Source organism: Nelumbo nucifera, chromosome 5 (assembly GCF_055504915.1).
Source record: "Nelumbo nucifera cultivar China Antique chromosome 5, China Antique-T2T, whole genome shotgun sequence".
Classification (NCBI taxonomy): Eukaryota; Viridiplantae; Streptophyta; class Magnoliopsida; order Proteales; family Nelumbonaceae; genus Nelumbo; species Nelumbo nucifera.
The window spans coordinates 72,752,557-72,776,382 of record NC_142653.1 but is presented as its reverse complement, the minus strand read 5'-3'; the positions used below and the strand labels follow the sequence as shown (position 1 = coordinate 72,776,382).

Below are 23,826 nucleotides of genomic sequence, written 5' to 3'. Positions count from 1 at the left end.
GTCTTACAAAGAGAATGCCAGTGGGGAGATAATGACCAACGAGGACTTTTCCTCTGGAGCAAGTCACAAGTATTAATTCTTTCTAGGTAACACTTCCAGCAAAAGCCACCAACTCTAGGTGGAGTAGATCTACTCCATACCTCTTTAACTGGAGAAGATAATCCCAGAGATAGAAGCCTTATGGTCACCATGGACACCGCCTACATCTGAAGAAATTAAAATGAGCTTCAATGGCTGCAGCATTGAAAATCCAGGAATTTCAGGAGTTGAGGGAGTATTTAGACAAACTGAGCGATGTACTGTCTCTCTATTCAGGCCCAATTGGTAATGGAAACTCAATAAGGTCAGAGGTGTTGACATTGCTATACAGGCCAAGACTTTCTATTGCAATATAATAGTGGAAGGAGACTCCAAAGTAATTGTGGGATAGCTGGAGAACAATAGTCAAGGAACATGGGTATAAAGATTTACCAAGACAAGTGAGGAAGTCAGCTACTGATATGAGGTTCTCATTCCACTGAGTGCCTAGGAGAACGAATAGCATGGATGATGCTTTAGCTAGACACGGGGCATATAGAGATTGTAATAATTCATGGAGAGAGAGAGACGAGAGAGAAAGAGAAGAGAAGAGAAGAGAGAAAAGAGGAGAAGAGGAAGATATGATTGAGAGACACGAAAAAAAACTATTCTGGCTGCCACCAGTTTAGTTATTTATATTAACTTAATATAAAAGGAATGGAAGATTACAAGTATGCCCCTGGTGGCACTCCCTAGTAACAAGCTAATAAGAAAGAAAGAAACTAACTGGTTGACAGCATCTTAAGCTGACAGCACACTAACAGCAACTGTAAAATAACAATTAAATAATCCTCACAACACTCCCCCTCAAGTTGGGCTGAATATGTCTACCATGCCCAGCTTGTCACATAACTCATTGCACCACGAGTATGGAAGTCCTTTTGTGAGGACACTAGCGAGTTGTTCCTTGGAGTTGACATAAGGGATGCAAATTTCCCTTCTTTCCAATTCTTCCCTTATGAAGTGTTTGTCCACCTCAATGTGCTTGGTCCTCTCATGTAGGATAGGGTTGTTGGCGATGTTTATGGCTGCCTTGTTGTCACAGCAAAGAGACATAGGATTATGAACAACAACTCCAAGATCCCCTAGAAGATTTTTTAGCCAAAGGACTTCAGCCACCCCATGTGCCATAACTCTATATTCAGTTTCAACACTTGACCTTGCTACCACACTTTGTTTCTTGCTTTTCCAGGTCACTAGGTTTCCTCCCACAAATGTGCAATACCCACTTCTGTACTTTCTATTATCCACAGCACCTGCCCAATCAGCACCTGTAAAGACTTCCACCTTTAGGTGATTATGTTTACTGAAAAGTAGACCTGTTCCGGGATACTTTTTTAAGTATCTAAGAACTCTCTCTGCTGCCTCCATGTGTGGTTTCTTAGGAGAGTGAACGAATTGGCTTAGAACCCCAACTGAATAGGCAATGTCTGGATGGGTCATGGACAAATAAATCAACTTTCCCACTAACCATTGGAACTGTTTCACATCTTTCAGAGGTTCACCACCACAGTCACCCAACTTGTGATCAATATCCATGGGAGTATCTGCTAGCCTTGCGCCTAATTTGCCTGTGTCTTGTAATAGATCAAGGGTGTATTTCCTTTGAGAAATGAAGATACCTCTTTCTGAGCGGGCGACTTCAATTCCAAGGAAATACTTCAGGGGACCTAAATCTTTCACTTCAAACTTAGATGCAAACTCCAATTTCCTGTAATGATGATATCATCCACATACACTATCAATACAACAACCTAATCCTGGCATCTCTTCACAAAGAGTGTGTGATTAGACTGACATTGTTTGAAGCCTACCTGTCGAACTGCCATGTGAAACTTACTGAACCAAGCTCTGGGAGATTGTTTTAAACCATAAAGAGACTTTCTCAGCCTGCACACCTTATTTTCACTTCCTTTGGCACAAAATCCAGGGGGTTGAACCATGTATACTTCCTCCTCTAGGTCACCATTTAAAAAAGCATTCTTTATATCCAATTGATGCAATTCCCAGTCAAGGTTAGAAGCTAATGACAGAAGGGCCCTAATTGAGTTCATCTTAGCTACTGGAGCAAAAGTCTCATCATAGTCAACCCCGTACACTTGAGTGCACCCTTTGGCTACTAATCTTGCTTTGTACCTTTCAACTGTCTCGTCTACCTTGTGTTTAACTGTAAACACCCACTTACACCCCACTAAGTCTTTCCCCCTCGGAAGATCCACCAATTCCCAAGTTTGATTTTTATGAAGGGCATTAATCTCCTCCTTAATAGCATCTGTCCATTCAGGGCATTTTAAGGCTTCTACGACATTTCTGGGTTCTGGGAATAGGGATGCAATCAATTGCAAATAGAAAGCCTCGGTATGAGGGGGAAATGTGATCATAGGAGACATACTGGGTAATGGGGTGTTTGGTAGTGTACGCCCTGGCTCCCTTTCTTTGAACAATAGGAATGTCAAGGTCATCCACAGTAGGAGTAGGAGTAGCAGTATGTGCAATAGGGTTTGGACTTACCTCCTGGGAGTCTAACAGTGTCGGTTGCTCAATGTTTGGCTGCTATTACATTGTTGATCTCTACGACGTGTACATTGGAAGACACAAAAGGGAGCAAGGTCCGGAATAGAAGGAAGAGAGACTTGGCAGACCTGAACCTACTTCTCCTCTTCCACACTACTACTCTCCCCCTGAGGAGAAGTAGGGAAGAACGGTTCAGACTCAAAGGACACATCCATAGACACAAAAAACTTATGACTGACGGGATCAAAGCACCGATACCCTTTTTGAGAGGAGGGATACCCTAGAAAGATACAAGGTATGGACCGGGGGTCTAACTTACCTCGAGATGGAGACAAATCATGGACAAAGGCCCGACAACCAAAAACTCTCATGGGAATGGAAAATAAAGGGGACTAAGGGAACAACAATTGATGAGGGGCCATGTAGTTTAGTACTTTGGAGGGCATGCGATTGATGACATAAGCAACTGCAAGTATAGCATCCATCCAGAACCTTTTTGGAACATTCATGTGTAACATCATCCTGCGAGCTACCTCAAGGAGGTGTCTGTTTTTTCTTTCTGCAACACCATTTTGTTGTGGTGTTCTTGCGCATGAGCTCCTATGAATAGATCCGTGGGAGGCAAAAAACTCATTGAGCTCACCATGGAAATATTCTTTTGCATTGTCTGATTGGAAGATCTGTTATATTTCAACATGGAATTGCGTAAATACCATCCTCTGGAAGTCTTTCACAATCTTTGGAACTTCGTCTCTACTACGCATAGGGAATACCCATGTATAGCGAGAGAAGTCATCGATCAATGTGATAAATTACTTATATCTGCCCTCAGAGATTATAGTAGTAGGCCCCCATACATCAGAATACACAACATGAAAAGGAACACTTGATCTTTTATTATTTGAGTGAAAAGTTGTTCTACATTGTTTGCTCAACTGACACGTTTGACACTGGAACTCTGACACTGAACATGACTTAAATAAAACTGGAAACAAAGACTTTATTATTTCAAAAGAAACATGACCTAACCGACTATGCCACAAAAAAATTTGACTCTTATTTGATTGACTATATGACTCTGAGAATGACACCGAGAGACCAACTTTGTTGTCGAGAATGTAGAGACCATCCACTAGGCTCCCTCTACCAATCGTCCTCCCAGAAGTTAGATCCTGAAAAACACATGAACCAGGAAAAAAGGTTACACTACAGTTTAAAGAGTTTGTGATACTACTGATTGAAAGCAAATTTATAGGAAGTTGAGGGACATGCAATACACAATTCAGGTTAAGGCCATGGGGAAGAGATATTGATCCTTGGCCTGCAATGGAGGAGAATGATCCATCTACAAGCCTCACTTTATCCCTTCCTGACAAAAGGCTATAAGAATGGAATAGGTTAGGCTTACCGGTCATGTGATTTGAGGCCCCTGAGTCAATAATTCAAGGGGAATCTGTGGGAGTGACATGGAATGCAGAAGCCACATTACTTGAAGTAGATGCAAATGAAGTAGGAGTACCAGTGACTGAACTATCCATCTGTCGCAAAGCCCTACCATATAACTCCAAGTGGTCTCTGAAGGAATTCATGATATCTTCCTTGGGGTCAGAATTAGTAAGGTGGTCCCGGGTAGTACCAACAACCTGAGTATCTTGGGTTGCCACATGTGCTGCATTATGTGTTGTGTTTGTCTTCTTCTAACCTTGCCCTTTACCCTGTTCTTGGTTCTTCACTGCCCACTTGGGTTTCCCGTGAATGTCCCAACATGTGTCACGTGTATGTCGTGAGCGCCGACAGTTGGTACAAAACAACTTGTATTTATCATCAGCCTTCTTGGTGTCACTTTTCTTCCCCATGTTGTTATTACTCATTGCAGCCAATGCAACTTGTTGCTCCCCCTCGGTTATAACCATCACACTCCACCTACTTTCTTCAGATTAAACAAGGGCATATACCTCGTGAACCGACGACAACTCTTTACTTCCTAAGGTTTGAACTCTCAAGGGTTCATAGACAGGGTTCAGTCCCAACAAGAAGACAAACACACACTGCTGAGAAACTAGCTTCCTGTAGGCCTTAGCATCATCGTCATGTTTCCACTCTATAGCCTGATAATGATCCAATTCTTTCCATACGGAAGTAAGGGCCGAATAATAGGTAGACAAACTACGATTTCCCTGTTTACAGGTTGAGGATTCAGCTTGCAACTGGTAAACCTTGGCATAATGCCTTTGCTCAGAATAGGTGGTTTTGGCCTATTCCCAAATCTCACTAGCGGTGTCTGCCCACAGAAAGTTCTTCTTCACATCAGGTTCCATGGCTGCAAGGAGCCAAGACATCACCATATTGTTTTCTTGATCCCACCTATCATGTTCAGCTGTCTCACTCTTAGATTCTTTCACCCTTCCATTTATGTAACCAGCTTTTCCCCTTGTTACATAAAGTTTTACACTTTTAGCCCACTCCAGGTAGTTTAGACCATTTAGAGGGGTAATGGACATGGGAAACATCATGTTTTCACTTGCCATACCAGCTGTGTTGCGGGTTGGTGTACCCCCCGATGAAGTTGAATCATAGTTTGCCATAGAGTACTGCTGAATCAGACCAAATCCCACACAACTACATAACAGCCATAATCAGAATACCAACCCCCAAGAAATTTACTTCTAGAATGTGGAAAAACAAAGAACTGCTGAAATCAACTCAGTGATGGTTCAGCCATTAAAACAGCCCAATAATCAGTCCAGGACCAGCTGTTAGAATAGTATACTAGCAGTTCGACTACAGCACATGCAATCTAACAGTCCAGCATCTAAACAAAGGCATAAAACCAAAAAAGTAAGACCTCTCTGATACCATGTAATCATTCATGGAGAGAGAGAGAGACAAGAGAGAGAAAGATAAGAGAAGAGAAGAGAGAAAAGAGGAGAAGAGGAAGATGTGATTGAGGCACGAAAAAAAACTACTCTGGCTGCCACCAGTTTAGTTATTTATATTAACTTAATATAAAAGGAATGGGAGATTACAAGTATGCCCCTGGTGGCACTCCCTACTAACAAACTAATAAGAAAGAAAGAAACTAACTGGCTGACAGCACACTAACAGCAACTGTAAATTAACAATTAAATAATCCTCACAACAGAGATCAAATGTTTTGGGGGAGTTTCCAAGGGAACCCTTTGTATAAGACATTTTGGGTGTAGAATCTTAGCTAGTTTACATTAATATCTGATCTGTTCTACTTGTAAATATTGTCTATGTACTATAAAAATATTCTTTTAACATTTACAATTTCATTTTTTAAATGCTAGACTATTCTTAGACAAGGAAAGAAGTAGAGAAGTGGTCATTGAAATCATTATGGTGAGAGTGGTTCATCGGGTAAAATCTATGAAGATGTGTGTTGATTTCATAACAGGTAATATCATGAACAAATGGAAGTGGCTGGTTCTGATTGCCACAGACCTAATATAAGCCCTGCTTGGTCTCCGATGGTTGACTACATCAAGTTGAACTTTTTTTTGAAGAGTAATGGAGAAATTTTATTAAAATAGAAGATAAAGATAAAATCTGATTGGGTGTCAAGATAACACCCCACCATTCATCACTAGGAAAACAGATTTATATTACAGGTCGGGATCTCTAGAACACCCCAGAAATTTCCCACCATATCTACACTGTTAATATACTCAAATTCTGGGAGAACCAAAACCCAGCTTGAAACAAGCTTTCTGACTGATGCGACCAAAGCTTCAATGCCTTTTGATTTGACCTCAAACAACCTTCTATTTCTTTCCTTCCATAATACCCAGCACACTATGAAAGGAATGCAGCTCCAAATAATTCTTGCTTTCTTGCTTCCTTGGAATCTTGGCCAAGCCAAGAAGATTCCTGCAGGTGAGGAAGGCTGAAAAACTGGCTTACCAAAAAGAAAGGAATAGAACCTCCAAATGAAATTTGCCACTTCACAGGAAAAGAACAGGTGCCAAACTGATTCCTCGTCCTTTTTACAAAAGTAGCAGAAGCTTGCCAGCGTTGAAGCCTCTTCTCCTTAGGTGGTCGGTTGTTAGGATGCTGCCTAAAGCTACCAGCCAAGCAAAAACTTCCACTCAGTGGAACAGGGTTCCCCCACACTCCACCTATTTGATCAGAAACTAAATCCTCCTTGATCAAAGTTAGGTAGAAGGACTTCACCCCAAGAACCTCCCATCCCTACATTCCTTCCACCACAGACCATCACTGGACGACAATGATAATTTGGACTGTTCTAACTTGTCCAACAATAGGATGCATTCCTTCCTGCTGCTTTCACTTCCCCCCTCACCCCTCACCTCTTCTTCCCCAATCCCTTTCCTTCTAGACTCCTTTTTTCTAACTTCTCTTGTCTCGTCACCAATGGACCAATCTGGTCAAGGTCTTGTCGAGCTTGGGTTGTAGATGTTGTGTGCGTTTCTTCCTATCTTTGAAGATTGAACCCTGCCGCTGGGGTAGAGGTGTAAATTGGGCCGGCCCACAATGGGCCACGCTCGACATGTCCGGAGAACTAGCCGTTGGAGACCCCCCCCAACGGCTAGTTTCAACTTTTTGAGGGAGTTTTTTTACATAAATATCCCCCCAACAACTCCCAGTGAGAGAAATCTGGTCTAAACCGATCCCTCCAAAAGTACAAGCTTTCTGTTGGGAAGTGTTCCTAGGGAAGGTAAACACTTGTGATGTGCTACAGAAAAGGAGGCCAAACAATTGCCTCTCTCCTCATGTATGTGTCCTTTGTTTGGGATGTGGTGAAACCCTGACCTACTTACTTTTATCCTGCTCTTCTGCTTCTGGTATTTGGAATGTTGTTTGTTCTCTCTTTGGATGCAGATGGGTTACCCCACAGGATGTGGTAAGTCTATTTAGCCCCTCTTTCCTGTGTCAACAGAAGAATAGAGGAAAGTGCTTATGGGAGACAGTAAGAGCAGCTATAATATGGACTATATGGGAGGAAAGAAACCTAAGAATCTTTTCTGGAAAAAGCAAAACAAAGGAGGAAGTTATTGAAGCCATAAAAATCAGAACTGCACATTGGATGAAGACCATGGAGATATTCTGAAACTACTCCATGAATGAGATCCTAAGAAATTGGGCTGAAGTAGCACAAACAGATGCACCCAAAGTACTTGTAAGCATGGCTCAAAGTATCGATATGCCTTTGTGTATCAGCAGGGGCGTATCGGTACTTTAAACAACGTGGAAATATGGTTTTTTTATTTTTTTTTTCAAATTTTGGTTTTTGGAGAGTTTTTAACCTATATTTTTCATTAAAAAGAAGTGGGGTTACAGGCGTATTGGGACCCAAATGATACGATACGATACGCCCGTATCGTATCGATTTTTTGAACCTTGCTTGTAAGTATGGAATGGAAGCCACCGGCACTGAACAAACTAAAACTGAACTTTGATGGGAGTTCTCTTGGCAATCCAGGAAGGGCAGGCATAGGGGGTGTGTTTAGAAATCATCTGGGTGTGGTGGTGGCACTCTACTCAGGACCAATAGGTTTTAGTGACTCAATACAGGTTGAATCTCTCTAGCCCTACTTCAAGGTCTAAAGATAGCTGAGCAGATAGGAACAATAGACTTAGAAATAGGAGACTCACTATTGGTCATCTCTTGGGCCAAAAACATCACATCAGTACCTTGGAAGCTCAAATTTATCTTCAGAGAAATTGACACACTTGCAAGGAAGTTCAACTCTCAGTTTGGTTGGGTCAAACGGGATGCAAATGGGATAGCGGATACCCTAGCAAAACAAGGTGCAAATAGATCTTCATTGTACTGGGAAGAATTGTAACTAATTGTGGAGATTGCAGTTTGTCCCTCTGCAACTTGAAAAATTTTTACGTAGATCTATAAATCCACAATTTAAAAAAAAAAAAAAAGTTTCTAGAAATACTATTTGAATAGATGCTTTAAAAACTTTTTATTCATACAAACAAATTTTAATTTCTATGTTATCAAATCTTAATTCTAAAATTGCAATTACTTCTGATATTTGGACATCTAGATTTAACATAAGTTATATTTGTCCTATCAGTCATTTTATTGATGAAAAATGGCTTTTTACGTAAAAGAATTTTAAGATTTACTAGGCTTGAATGGCCACATACTGGCCCAATTATAGTTGCAAGTATTTTAAATACTTTACATATTTATGAAATTGAAAATAAACTTTTTTCTATTAGTTTTGATAATGCTAGTAATAATGATTCAGCAATTAATATTTTAAAATATCAATTAAAACCATTTTTAGATGGTAAATTATTTCATATTAGATGTGCACCTCACATTTTAAATTCATGTATTCAAGATGCTTTAAATATTATTTCTCATCATATTTCTAAAGTGTAATATATATTAAAAGTTCTGGAGCAAGAAAACAAGAATTTAAATATTTATGTCAAAATTATGGTTTAAAATATAAACATTTTGTATTAGATGTTCAATATAGATGGAATTCTACCTATTCTATGTTAGAAAGTTGTATTGCATACAAAAAAATTCTTAGTGATTTTTATAATGCAAAAATGCCACACGATCCTATACTTAAGGAAGATTGGGAAATGGCAATTTGTATAAAAGATTTTTTACAAATTTTTTAGAGGTTTGACCCAGACATAGTACTATTGCAGGAATCCAAGATAATGGAGTTTAATAATAGCTAGGCACGGAGTGTATGGAAAGCTAGGGGGATTAGTTGGGTGGTTGCCCCATCTTGGGGTGCGTCAGGGGGGATAGTGGCAATGTGGAAGAGAGATGTTGTTGAAGGTTTGGAAGAACTGACGAGAAGATACTCAGTTTCCATGAAGTTCAAACAGCAGGAGGATGGATTTGTGTGGGTGCTTACAAATGTCTATGGGCCATATGACTACAAAGAGAGAAAGGATTTCTGGGAGGAATTGGCTGATATAAGAGGGTTGTGGGAGGGGTCATGGTGTGTGGGTGGAGACTCCAATGTGACCAGATACCCAGAGGAAACTAATAAGACCAATCAGAGGGTGACAACGAGTATGAGGAAGTTTAATAGGTTTGTGGATGCCTTTGAGCTTAAGGAGATTCCGTTAGCCCAGAAGACATTTACTTGGTCAAATCTCCAAGATAGACCCATATGCTCTAAGTTGGATAGGTTCCTGTTTTTGTAGATTGGGAAGAACACTGGGGGAACTTGACATCTAGAGCTCTACCTAGGGTGACCTCAGACCATTGGCCCATAGTGTTATGCAAAAGAGAGAAGGAGTGGAGGACCCGCACCCTTCAGATTTGAAAACAAGTGGTTACTCCAACCCGGGTTTAGCAGTAGAGTAAGGGAGTGGTGGAATGAGTGTAACCCCTTGGTGGAATGGGAGGGGATGAGATTTCATAAGAAACTACAATTCCTAAAAACAAAGATTGAGTGGAATATTTTGGACTTTGGGAGGATAGAAGAAAGAAAGAATGATTTGATGGACCAACTTGAAAGCCTTGACTCTAAAGAAGAAAGGGGAGAGTTTGGAGAGGAAGACAATGAATTGAGAAGGGGCTTGAGGAGACGGAGGATTGCCTTCATAAGGAGGAGATAAGTTGGAGGCAAAAATCTAGGTGCAAATGGTTGCAAGAGGGAGACAGGAACACTAGGTACTTTCATTCTTGGGCAGATGGAAGTAAAAAGAGAAATTTCATTTCCAAACTGGTGGTGGATGGAATTGAGTTAACTCAACAAGAGGAGATAGTCGGGAAATGTATGGAACATTTTAAATCCATTCTAAGAAGACCTATAAATGGAAGGGTGTGGGTTGAAGGTTTGGACTAGGCAAATGTAGGGGGAGATAATAGGAGGGGTTTGGAAAGGAAGTTTGACTTAGAGGAGATTAAGGAGGTTGTGTTTTCTATGGACATAACAAAAGCTCCAGGGTCGGACGGGTTCACAATGGCTTTTTATCAGGACTGTTGGAATATTTTGAAAGATGATCTTCTCTTGGTTTTTGAGGAATTTCATAGGAGAGGAATTGTTAATCCGGGGGTGAATTCCAATTTTATAGCTCTGATTCCCAAAAAGAACGAGGCATTGCATCCAAGGGATTTCAGACCAATCAGTCTGGTAAACAGTTTGTACAAGATCATTGCAAAGGTGTTATCCTTGAGGTTGAAGAGGGTATTGCCAGACATAATTGAACAAAATCAAGGTGCCTTTGTAAGTGGAAGACAAATCACATATCAAATCCTCATTGCCAATGAGAGTGTGGAGAATTTCAAGAAGGATAAAAAGAAGGGGGTGGTGTGTAAGTTGGATTGGGATAAAGCTTGTGATATGGTGGATTGGGAGTTCTTAAGGAAGGTTATGATCAAAATGGGGTTTGGGGCCAGATGGTGTAAATGGATCATGGGTTGTGTTCGGAATTATCATTATTCAGTGCTGGTGAATGGGACAGTGGTGGATTTCTTCCCAACCACTAGGGGTATAAGGCAAGGAAACCCCTTATCTCCATTTTTGTTTTTACTGGTTGCTGATGTTTTGGGGAAGTTGATCCATAGGGCAGACTCTAGGGGTCTCATTAGAGGTTGGAGGGTTGGAAGGGAGAACATCCCACTCACTCACTTACAGTTTGATGATGATACAATCCTGTTTTGTGAAGGAGGTAATGTGAGCTTCATAAGGAATCTGAAATTGGTGATTCAGCTATTTGAGCAGGTGTCAAATTTGAAGGTGAACTTTGGGAAGAGTTGTATAGTGGGGGTGAATCTGGAGGAGGGAGAGTTAAGGGAGAGTGCAGAAGTACTAGGGTGTGAAGTATCAGGGTGGCCTCTGAACTATCTAGGACTGCCCCTAGGAGATAATCCTAAGAGGGAGAGCTTTTGGAACCCGGTGGTGGAAAGATTTGAAAAAAGACTTGTATCTTGGAAGAAGAATTATCTCTCTCTGGGTGGTAGGATTACACTGATTAAGGCCACGTTAGCAAACTTACCCATTTATTTTCTTTCAGCGTTTAAGATTCCAGGAAAGGTTTCTAGTAGGTTGGAGAGGTTGATGAGAGGTTTCCTTTGGGAGCCGAGAGAGGAGAAGAGGGACCACAAGGTTAGCTGGAAGGTGGTGACCAGAAGTAAAAACTATGGGGGTTTGGGGCTTGGGAACTCTTGACAGTGTTGGCCGGCCAGAAATAAGAGGAAGAGAAGAGAAGAAAAGAGAAGAAGAGAAGAGAAGAGAGGAGAGAAGAAAGAAGGTTTTGCAATGTAACAGTACGGGCGGCGCCAGTCTTTATTTGCAGTATGCTGGACATTATGGGAAGAAAGAAATACTAGGATCTTCTCAGAAAATAAGAGAGAGGCTGAAGATGTGAAGGCTGTGATCCACATAAGGGCGGTATAGTGGCTGAAATCACTAGAGCTATTTACAGACTACACAGTGGAAGACATGCTGAGAAAGTGGGGTGAGATTGCAAACTGCACTCAGATCAAACCAGTAATAAGGGTGTCTTGGACTCCCCCACCTGCTGGCTTCTTAAAGTTAAATTTTAATGGGAGTTGTAGGGGGAACTCGGGACAATCAGGGATTGGAGGTGTTTTTAGGGATGAGAACGGGGTCATTTCTACCCTGTTCTCAGGCCCAATTGGTGTGAGGGATTCCCTTAGAGCTGAGATCTTGGCAGTTATGGAAGGAGTTCAGAGGAGTTGAATGTCAGGAAACTCATAATTGAAGGGGACTAGGAGGTGGTGATAGGGTGGCTGATTAAAGACAACTACGGTTTATGGAATTACAGAAATGAAAAGAGGAAATTCAGGTGGCTGGTGCAAGAGATGGAAATTAGGATGCGTTGGGTTAAGAGATCAGCTAACTCTTTGGCGGATGGATTAGCTAAACAAGGGATAGAAAGGGAAGCAATGTTTTGGGCTAAGCTGTAACTTAATTGTTTCTTTTGTTTCCTTGTTTCTCTCTTTGGAGGGTTTAAGTTGTACTCAGAAGATAAGAGTTTTTGTCTTCCTTGCTGTAAATAGTTTGATATTTCAATGAATTGAATGAATCTGTTATTGATCAAAAAAAAATTATGGTGCAACTAATGAATTTTCAGGTGTTTATTACTCAACTAGTTGTCTTTTAGTTAATCAATTATTTATAATTAATGAATGTTTTGCAAAATATAGGAAAAATCCACAATTTCAAAGTATTATTGAAATAATGGAAAATAAATTTAAAAAATATTGGGAGAAAATTTCTCCCCTTTATTGCTTAGCTGTAATATTAGATCCTAGGATTAGGAAAGATGGTTTAGAAATTTTATTTGAATCATATTGTGAAAATAAGAATATTGAAGTTGGAAATAAAATAGAAGAAGTTAATAATTTATTATTTGAAATGTATAGTTGATATGAATCTCAAGTGGGTAGGCATTAAGAAATCTTGGGCAGGTGCAAGTTCCACTTATGAAATAGCTAGTTCCATTTCCAGTAGTAGAGACAAAATTTGGTCTCTACTACATAAGATGCAGAAATCTACTACCAATTCATCAGCAAATTCATTTACTGAACTAAATTTTTATTTACAAGCAAGTGTTTCTACTTTAATTGAGATTACAAGACAAAGGAAGGCATGACATTACACCTGATGTTTCACCTGAAGCACATGATGACAATCAAGGAGATGATTAGATGAAGATGCAGGTGGAGGTGGAGGTGGAACTTGAAGAAAAATGATGAAGTCAATATTTTTTATTCTTTTGTATACTCAATATTTCATTATTTCAATTATTAAAATTATTGTAATTTTTTCAATTTTATATATATTAGTTCTTATTTTTTCAACAATGTAATTTTTTATTTTCAATTTATAATTGTATTATATTTTCTTATATTTTATTCCATTTTCTATATTTCATTCGTCCATTGTCCTTTGACCATTGCATTGTTCAAATTCAAGAAATAAAATTCCTATTTTTTCCAATTTGTTGTCCATTTTGTATTTTGTTAAGTAATGAAGTGTTTTTTTTTATTTCTTTGTTAGATTTTTTATTTTTCCAATTTGTTCCCAAAGCTCAAAGGAATTATTGAATTAAGGAAAGTGAAGTATTTTAGCAAAAAAATAAAAAAATTAAAATGTCAAAAAAAACAAGCCCAAGCCCAAGGCTTGGCCCGTAGCTAAACCTGACACGAGCCAAGCCCACTACATGGCTTGCAGCCCGCCCATCCCAGGCCCATGGCATGGGCCGCACATGGGCCATGTTGTGCCGACAAGCCCGATTTACACCTCTATGTCGGGGTCGCTTCTTCCTCCAAAGTTTCTTTTCGTAGCGAACCGGTGCCTCCTGATTCTTCTCGGATTACAGGTGGATTAATTGTCCCTTCTTGAAGGTTACAAGCACTGGTGGCCTCTCCAGTTGCTCTTCCTCTTTTCTCTTTTACAGACTTACAACCCTTCTCTTTGCCTTTCCCATTCTCTCCACCTTTAAGGACTTTTTTCCAATTATGCCCCTGCCTTTTAAGATTCCTAATCCCTTCGACCTTAAACCTTTTGACCTCCCTTTTTTCAAATGGGCCCCACTCACCAAATTCACATACCTGACATCATCATCCACTTGAAAATCTTCAACTCCCTCCCCTTTACCTTTTAGTCCGACTTTTGTCTTCCCTTTTCTCACCACCTTATGCCACCTGCCCTCTTCCTTTTCAAAACATGAGTTTACTTTTTTTTCCCTGGACTCTCCACCTTCTCACCTTCTTCCTCCTTCAACCAACCCTTCATCTCCCCCTCTTCTGTGACTAGATCCTGAAACTCTCTAACTCCCTCTCCCCTCACCGATTCCTCAACTGAATCATAGTTATGGTTGTTTCAAACGACACTTAAAAAAGTATTGTCCTCCCCCTCCAAAAATCTTAGTTCGTAACTCTCACCTGCAAACCGCAAATTAGCAACACTTTGGATTTCTAAAATCTCTTCCACCACCAATGATCATGCCATATCTAATATATCCCGAGACCTGTTCTTATCGTCAAATTTCAGGAATCTCCCACCTGACCTCCTTTCGCTTTAAAGGTGAGGATGCTCTAGGTGTATAGTGGAATCCCAACTATGTTAATCCACACTGCCATTCTTCTACGGGGGACAGTGCACCCACCACCAGGAACCACCAATTAAGTCGAACGTCAAGATCCCTCTCCTTAGTCACTTCCAGTTCCAGAATCTGTTTTGCTATTTCATTACTATGGAACATGAATAAAAATAATCCTCTATTTAATTTTCTTACGCCCAAAACTTTCTCTTTTCCCCACTCAATCCCCACCAGACCTCCACCTCCAACTCCACTCCAACAAACCTCCCGACTAGGCTCACTACCAACGCTCTCATTCGTTCCTCCAGCCTCCCCACCTTCCGCACATCTACCTCAATCAAATCCACAGTTATTCAGTGAATCTTCTCTTAACTCTACAGTCTACCCCTCCCAAGACTCCAAATAGTTGGGACCAAGCTCATCTGGTATTGGAGGGGTGTTTAGGGACAGTGAAGGAAAGAACATTGATCTATATTCAGTCCCAATTGGAATAGGTTATGGCTGTCATGGAAGGATTGCAAAAGTTAAAAGATGTGAATGTGAGAAAGCTGATTTTAGAAGGTGATTCAAAGCTGGTATTGGAGTGGTTGCAAAAGGAGCACAAAGGTTTTTGGACTTTCAATAATGAAAAAAAGAGATTCAAGTGGATGACTCAAGATATGGAAGTGCAATTCAGTTGGGTTAAAAGGGCAGCAAATGGTTTAGCTTATGTCTTAGCAAAACAAGGGGTGGGGAGGAACCAGTTGTTTTGGGCTCAATTGTAATAGCTTTTTTTGTCTGTAGAGAGTTAAGAAACTTTACCTCTCCCTATCTTGTAATTGTTTAAATATTTCTAATGAATTTCTGTTATAGATCTAAAAAAAATGTTAGCTGCCAACCTGACACAACCCTCCTTTATTCAGGATTGGATTGGCAGTATAACAAGCTCATGTTTTTGGAGTTCTAAAACCATGGAATTAGTTAATAAACCTTTAACAAATTGCTAAAAGAAGTATAACTATACATTTAACAAAAAAGACATAGTAAACCCTCTCTCTGTTTCCCATTTAGTCTTTTAGCCATCTTCTCTTCAGTACATGTGTGAAGGAAATTTAAAAATCATGCTCTAAAAGTATCCATATAGTATCCAATATCAGCAATCAGTTATTATGTTCAATAGAGTTGGTTTTCAAAGCATGTGAACTATTTGGAGAAAATTGGTTGTAATGGAAAGGTGCAGACCATTAATGTCCTCAATTTATTTCCCATTAAATGAAGCTCCTCAATTGCAGGGAGTGATTGTTTAAGTATCTCAACCTGTCATAATCAAAAAGATAGTGTTCATCCATCTGAAAAAATTTAAGAGGCCAAATAGAAAATTCAAACAAGAAATATGAATTGGTACCTGTGCCCATGTTATACCACAATTGTTCAGAACCAAAATATGGATACTTTTCAGCATTGGAAGCCCATTAATATCATGCATCATAGAATTGTTAGTTAAATTGAGAACTTCTAGTGTTGGCAATTCTTCACAGATGGAACCGACATCCTACAAGAAAATAGCAAAACTTCAAATCGAAGAAAATAGTTTATTTTTGTGAAAATAATTTGCAATGAACTAAATTAAAAATACATGCAAGGTTAAGACAACACCTTGCAGTAAAATAAAAGGTTGAATACAAACGTCAGCAGGTGTTAAGACAACACCCAGAGCAACACAAACCAATTATATCAGATCATAAAGCAAATAAAATAAAGAGGGAATACACACTCCAAGATCTTCCAGAAAACCCTTAACTCCTTTTCCAGAACCACAGCCTCGAGGAAGAATCCCAGTGCTAGATCCCCAACAGTTTAATTTTCTACTTCAAACACTTCTTCTTGTCTGTCTCCTTCCTCATTCCATGCCTTAACTCCTTCCTTTACCTACTTCATATCAAATCCCCTTACATGTTACAATGAGTTCCCTTCACAAGTCATTCCCGAATACAATTGCTTTCTATTTACCCCTTGTCCTGCCAAAGCATCTACCAGACTATTTGCAGCTTTTCAAGCCCATGAGAATGTAGGCCCCGTTTGGCGTGTCTTTTCGCGCAGTCTGTCGGCTATTTACAAGCCCAGCAGACCGCGGTTCGGTCTTTTCCCGTTTGGTTTGCGGCAGATCTAGCCAATAAAAGACGATGCGCCAAAAAGACGCAAAAAAGCCCAAATCGGGCAATTTTTGGGAAGCTCCAAATGGAGCTTTTGCGTTTTTCTCTATTCTTCTTCGCGTGGAAAGACATGTGGAAAGACATGCCTTAACCAAACGGGCTTCAGGCTGCTCAGATCTTAATGCAAAAGCTCAATGTGTCTTTTGACTATCAAAGCTACCAGAAGATCTTCCCAAAAGACTTCCCAAACGGCCCCATAGTGTTTAGTTCCATGGCTATTGTCATAACTTCCCTCAACAAGTATTTGTACTTCCAAGTCTCCAAGGTGTTTTTCTTAAGCCAACTCACCACTACTAGTCTCCCTCCACCACTATATTGTTAAATTAGAGATTTCTGCCTAATCTTTAGCTTTGCAAAACAGCTAGTAGTTTTCCATAGCCAAGAGGGTGGGGTTATCATTTTCAGCCCGGCATGGAAAACCTGGCCTGGCCTAGCCCAGAAATTTCGGGCTTGGGCCGGGTTTTGTGCTCTGGCCTGCAAATTTCAGGACCAGTCCTGGGCCCAATACTTCAGGCCCAGCCTGGCCCACACTTTTCTTTTTCTGAGCAAAGGGTAAGGTATAGATTGTGTTGAGATTCAGCAGTTTCTTATGATTTTCTTGTTTATAATCATTAGTGTTATTGGGTCATTAGTTAGTCTTATTGGGCCCAAGGCCCATTAGTTTATAATGTTTTTTTGGAGCTGTTTTATGCTATGAACAGTAGCCCCCCCATTAAGGGCATTTTAGTCATTGTAATCAACCTTTTATATGAGCATATAAGATAATGAGTGGGGAGGCCAGATCATTATTGGCATTTCCCCATCTCTTTTTCTCTTTCTATTCTTCTCTTCTCACTAAGATCTCTCTATTTCTCTCTTCTTCCTCACTGTTATCAAATCAGATTATTATTTTTTTTCTTTTCTACTGATTGATTTCTTCAAAAGCTATATGGATGTAGGGGTGAGCATTATTTGGTTAAAACCAAAAATTTCGGTTTTGGTTTTTCGGTTCGGTTAATTTAGTTTTTGATTTTTTTTTGATAATTGAAAATGATTTCATTAAACAAGAGGAATAAGATTTTACAAGAATCCCTTGGGAGGCACGAGATGCAGCCTCCCCTAACCGTTACAAGATATCAGAAATAAAATTACAATGCTGCCCTGAATAAATGGTCCCTAGTAGACCCCTGTTTAGCAAGATGATCAGGCAAGGCATTTGCCTTCCTACCCACCTACTGATATCTACATGTAATGTGCCTTGTTAAACATTTAACTTTTTTTATGAGATCCCTATAACTCCAAACAACTGAGTCTGGATTTGATAGCCAGCCCACAATCACCTTAGAATCCCCTTTAATCAATAGGTTCTCCACTCCTAGTTGATTAGCAATCTGAATTCCCTGTACTGCAGCCAATATCTCGGTTCTTGTAGAGTCCCCTATCCCTATCGGGCCTGAGAATAAGAATATGATGTTGCCATTTTCATTCCTCAATACTCCTCCAATGCCAGACGGTTCTGGGTTACCCTGGCTGCTTCCATCAAAATTCAGTTTAAAAAAACCTTCTGGGGGAGTTACCCAAACTGTAATAGCTCTGGTTTTTCTAAAAAAAGTGTGTGCAACTGTGGCCCAATTCCTCCAGATGTCATCAAATGAAAAAGAGCTGAAAGAAGCCAAGGATTTCAGAAAATGGATAGTCCTGGTTAAGATACATTCCTTCACTTCTGTAAAGGACCTCTCTTTATCTTGGAAAATTCTAGCGTTTCTTTCTTCCCAAATTGTTCAGTTTTTGAAAATTTCGGTTTAGTTAATTCGGTTTTTGGAAATTTCGGTTTTCAGTTTCGGTTTTCAAAATTAAAAATTCGGTTAACCAAATTAACCAAAACTCATTAAATAATATGTAATATATAATATATAATATATAACATATAGTATATAATATGCTATATATTTATATATTAATGTATATTATATATAGTATATTATAATGAAATTTAGTTTCATAATATATATTATATATTATATGTTATAATATACAATATCTTATATATGTTAATGAAATTCGGTTTTAACCGAAATAACCAAAAACCTAACAGAAAATTTCAGTTACGGTTATTTCGATTTTCTTGTAATTTGGTTTCGGTTCAGTTTTTATTTTTTATTTCGGTTTTTTAAATTTTGGTTTATTTGGTAACCGAATAAACCAAATACTCACCCCTATATGGATGTACAAGTATATACGTGTATAGTGAGACACTATACATCAACGTACAGGAGCCATTATATTTATGTGTTTTATACATAATTTATGCATATGTGCATATGTTGTTTTATGTTATATTTTATATATAAATATTATAATAGACACCTATAATACATATTGTATATAATATTTTATAGTATAAAATAAATTTTATACACATATATTATGACATATAAAATATTATATATATCGATAATAGTAGGCCTGGAATCTATGTTTCAGGCCCAGAATCCAAGCCGGGCCAGGCCAAGGCCTAGGCTATAGGACTTATCACAGATCAAAGCCCAGCTCAGACCCAGCTCAGCCCGGTCCATGATCACCCCTACAAGAGGGACGAAAAAAAATGCCATTACATCTCCATTGCATCTCCTAAACTCTCCTCCAATCCCTGACAATTCAGAGTTGCCTAAGTTGCAGCCACCAAAATCATCTTGGTTACATTATGTAATAGACTAAGAGTGGCTGCTTGGTAATAATTATTGTGATCTTACAGCTTGAGGTTTTAGCAATAGACTGCCAGCAACCACTGATGTCATTAGATGTATAGTGACCAAAATGTACCACTTGCCCCATGATGATCTCAATCATAGGCTCATAGCTTATTTTGAATGTCTCGCCTCCTTAAATTTTCTTACATTTCATTTTTTCCGAAACTGACCAAAGCATTGCTACCCTTGCACATCCCTATAGAATCTTAACCCTTTGTTTAGGCAGTTAGAAGAAAAGATGATGTTAACAAGCTAGTGACATCTTTTGGAGGAATCAATCTGCATCAAAAAGTGAGAAAATTTTCCAAATACCAACAAGTAGAAAGGAGATTAGCACATGAAATGTAGTTTCACCACTTGTGCTGCAAAGAACATGAGTGAGGAGAGAAACACCAATTTAGCCTTTTCCTTTGGAGATGCTAACACATTAATTCTCACATGAAACACTTCCCAACAAAAAGATCCAATCTTGGGTTAGACTGGCCCACTCCACACAGCCTTGACTGGAAAAAGAGGAGAATTTGGATTGGAAGGGAGGGCACAAAAGCAGGAAGCACAAGAGAAACAACCAGACTTGCAAAGGATCCAATTCTTTAGTTAGTAATGGGAACTGTCCAAAAGAAAGCTATTTAGGGAATCAATGAGTTCAGTGGTAGCATCCGATTCACACCTATCCAGTGGCATTGTAAGCTCGGTCATTCATCTCTTCAAGCACTTAAGTCACTTGTTCCATCATTGGGCCATCTTTTATCTTTAGAGTAAGTCAAGTTAGTATTTTTTTTTTTCTTTTGAAGATAACTAAACAAAGTACATCTGACAAGGTGTCTCCAACCCACATACAAAACTGGATCCCGAAGAAACAAATGAAAAAAATAAAGAACCACTAAGCCAAAATACAGTGATCAAAATTCAAAGTACACCAAAATTCCAAGCCAAAGTCTTCTTTTCCCAGGCCTTCAAATTCTGGAAGGATTAGAACCCAGCAATTATCTTTTAGCAGATGATGATGATGATCGCCCCTAATTCTTCATTGCTTTTCACCTTCCCTTCAAATATTCTTTTGTTTCTCTCCTTCCATACCTCCCAGCAAACAGCAAGTGGAATGCAGCTCCATATGATTCTGGCTTTAGTGTTCCCATGAACTCTTGGACCAGCAAATGAAGAATATTGATTCCTCCTCCCATGAACTCTTGGACCAGTTCCAAATTCCTTTCAAAAAACTGCATCGGGCCAGCAGATGAAGAATATTCTCCTCCTCAAAGATACATAAAACACAACTGTTTGGAAAGTGAACCTCTTTTTCTCAACTTGTCTTGAGTGACAATGCTGCCCATTGATACCAGCCAAGCAAATGCCCCCATTCTTTGAGGGCCTGGTTTACCCCAAACACCTATGACTGAATCGAGGACCGAGCATTAGAGGTTAACTGTCATTTGTAAGGGAAAAGATTCTCAATGGAGTAATTGATATTGTGCATGTGAGCTTCGAAAATCAATGGGTAGACCTGTTTAATAGGGGCTTGAATCAACAAAGAGTGAATCATGGTTTAAAGTGTCCGTTATTTCCCTAATATTTTCACAACATATTTCCATTTCCATGGGTAGCGACTTGAAATCTCCAATGAACACTACCAGCACTATGTGGAGTACAAGAGATAGTTTCCAGGTCATATTCCCATTTCCACTTCCATGGGTGGTGGCATGAAATTTTACTGGAATCGACATATTCCCTTGTGAACACTACCAGCACTACGTAGAGCACAAGAGATAGTATTATAACATAAGTTGGTGACAATATTGTAGATATGTGGAGTAACAATGTTAATGCCCACTTAACTTACATAATTACCACTTTGAGCCAGCCCAACATTCATTTCAAACATAAAGTTAAATATCACTTTTTGGTTTGTGTAATAGATTTTTTGGTTGTTCTATTACAACTATTTACATTTTCTATGAGTTTAAGTTTTTCTTTAACTCATTCTATCATGAAGCTCTTAATCTTAAGGTTTACAGGGCAACTTCAGAACGTATTCTCTTGTCAATGACCTTAGTTTTTTAGCTTTGTTTTATGATTTGGAAGAAGATAATTACTTAAAAAGGCATGTCAATGCTTCTTTTATCATTTCATAAAATGTCATTCTATATTTTACATATCTTACAATGTTTCCACCATGTCTATAGTTTTACAATATTTCTAACATTTCTAACATGTTTCTTATATTTGGACACTGACATTTGCACTGGCACCAACACTTTAAACCTTGGGATGGATTACATATGCAACAAGCTAGGACTATATGATGTATATACTCCAGCTTGATGGGAAACGTTAGTGGCTGACCTGTTAAGGGTGCTTTAGTCTTTTCTCTTTTATTTAATGAAGTGTAACTAGTCTATTTTGTTCTAGTTTAAGTTGTGTCCCATACTTAATTAGGGAAACTATAGTCTTCGTATGCAACTTTAGTAATATATAAATATGGGTTGGTTGGGCTTGGGAGATTAGTTTTTCTCACTGGCCAACTTCTCTTTCTCCTACTCTTTCTTCTTTCTTCTTCTTTTTCTATTATTTCTTTGACCTAACATTGCAGCCTTTCTTCTATGTAGAGGAGATGGGCCGAATGGCCCATAGACTGTTATTTCATGTTATGTTTATGCTTCCCTCTGTAATGGGCCTTATTCTGGGCCCATACGCTGTAATGTTCTGTGCTTATAATTTCTTGCCCACTCAAGGGCCTCTCTGTAATATTTCAAAGATTAACTTAATAAAATGTTTAGAGTGTTAGAGGGAGGTTTAGTTCGAACCTCTCACTCTCTAACTCTCATTGCCGCCAGCTCCCTCTCTCTCAACTTCTTAATCTTCTCTTGTTCAGTTTTCTGGTTTTGCATCTTATCACAAGCAGTCCTATACTTCAAGAGGACTGTTTTCAACTTTCTACAACTGCTAGACATTATTTTGTCTGAACCATTTTTTCACAAGTTTTTTCAGGAAAAACTACCCACATGGAACCACATATTAGTTATACAGCCATAACCAGATGCATGAGTTACATTACTGAAATGACACAACAGAAGTGTATGGTGATAGATGGAGAAAATATATGCTAAAAGATTATATACATAAGGAAAAATAAATAAAACCATTGAGAATTATTAAAAATTAAATGTCATGCTGACTTGGCACATCTCAAATATATAATTTCGCAACAGTGACGTACTTTCCATTCTGAAAGCAAATTTCCAGTCAAATCAAGCTCCTTCATATCTGAATAAACACATGATAGAGTAAACCACAATGCCATTAGTATCCTTCCCACAATTTACCATGAAAAATATAAATAGTCAAGGTTCAAAGGTGGTTAAACTATCTGGTGTACAATGATAAATTTCAGAAAGGAAGCAAAAAGGATGAGAGGTAGGAAATTAGCTAAAGATTACTCCAATACCATATTAATAAATAAATGGAAGAAGAAATTTCATCACTACTCTCACACATGACATGAAAATAAAGATGAAGAAATATAAATATAAATAAGATGAAGAAATTTCCTTGAGAGCAGAAACTTTGGCCCTTCTGGAGGGTGTCAAAAGGGCTAAGGAGTTAAATATAAATAAGTTGATTATAGAAGGAGATTCACAAGTGGTAATTGGCTGGATAAAAAAGGCAAACGATGGGTTATGGGCATACATTAATGAGAAAAGGCATTTTAAGTGGCTGACCCAAGGAATGGATGTGTGTGTCCGGTGGGTCAAAAGATGTGCTAATTCAGTTGCAGATGCTTTGGCCAAACAGGGGGAGGGAAGAAGCCAATTGTTTTGGGCTACTATGTAATTTTATTGTTGGGGGGGTAAGAGGGTTTACCTCCCCCCACCCTTGTATTTTAATCTTCTTTATATAAATTAATGAAAGCTTTCCGTTACTGATATAAAAAATAAAAAATAAAGATGAAATCAAGAAATGAACTTGATGTTACACAGATGTGGCAAGGACATGAATTGACAAACTTCTTGATACGAAATTCACTAAAATTGGAATTATGTACACAATACAACACCCCTGTACAGATATCCAGGTATATTAGATGCAGCTTTGCCTCATAAGGACATCAACAACATTAATTGTGAAGAGATAGAGAATCTTATGACAGTTATTGCATTTTTTTCTTAATTACATAACAGGGGCAGAAATTGTAATTTTACTCTTAAATGAGTATAAATAAGAACAGGTGGACCAATCATATGGCTGAGACTCTATTTTCT

The 23,826-nt window shown here is 38.9% G+C and overlaps 1 protein-coding gene across 6 annotated transcripts in view; it reads right to left on the bottom strand.

Annotated features, from left to right (window-relative positions):
* PFI (tubulin folding cofactor E / Pfifferling (PFI)) overlaps positions 1-23,826 on the bottom strand; it is a 94,487-nt gene that overhangs the window by 54,590 nt on the left and 16,071 nt on the right. For all 6 annotated transcript variants that reach the window (XM_010247835.3, XM_088886986.1, XM_010247834.3 and 3 more), the window contains 3 exons: positions 22,785-22,831; positions 16,031-16,177; positions 15,868-15,942 (listed from right to left, as the gene is read on the bottom strand). In XM_010247835.3, the coding sequence (XP_010246137.1) occupies positions 15,868-15,942; positions 16,031-16,177; positions 22,785-22,831 (269 nt within the window). The remainder of the gene's footprint in view (positions 1-15,867; positions 15,943-16,030; positions 16,178-22,784; positions 22,832-23,826) is intronic.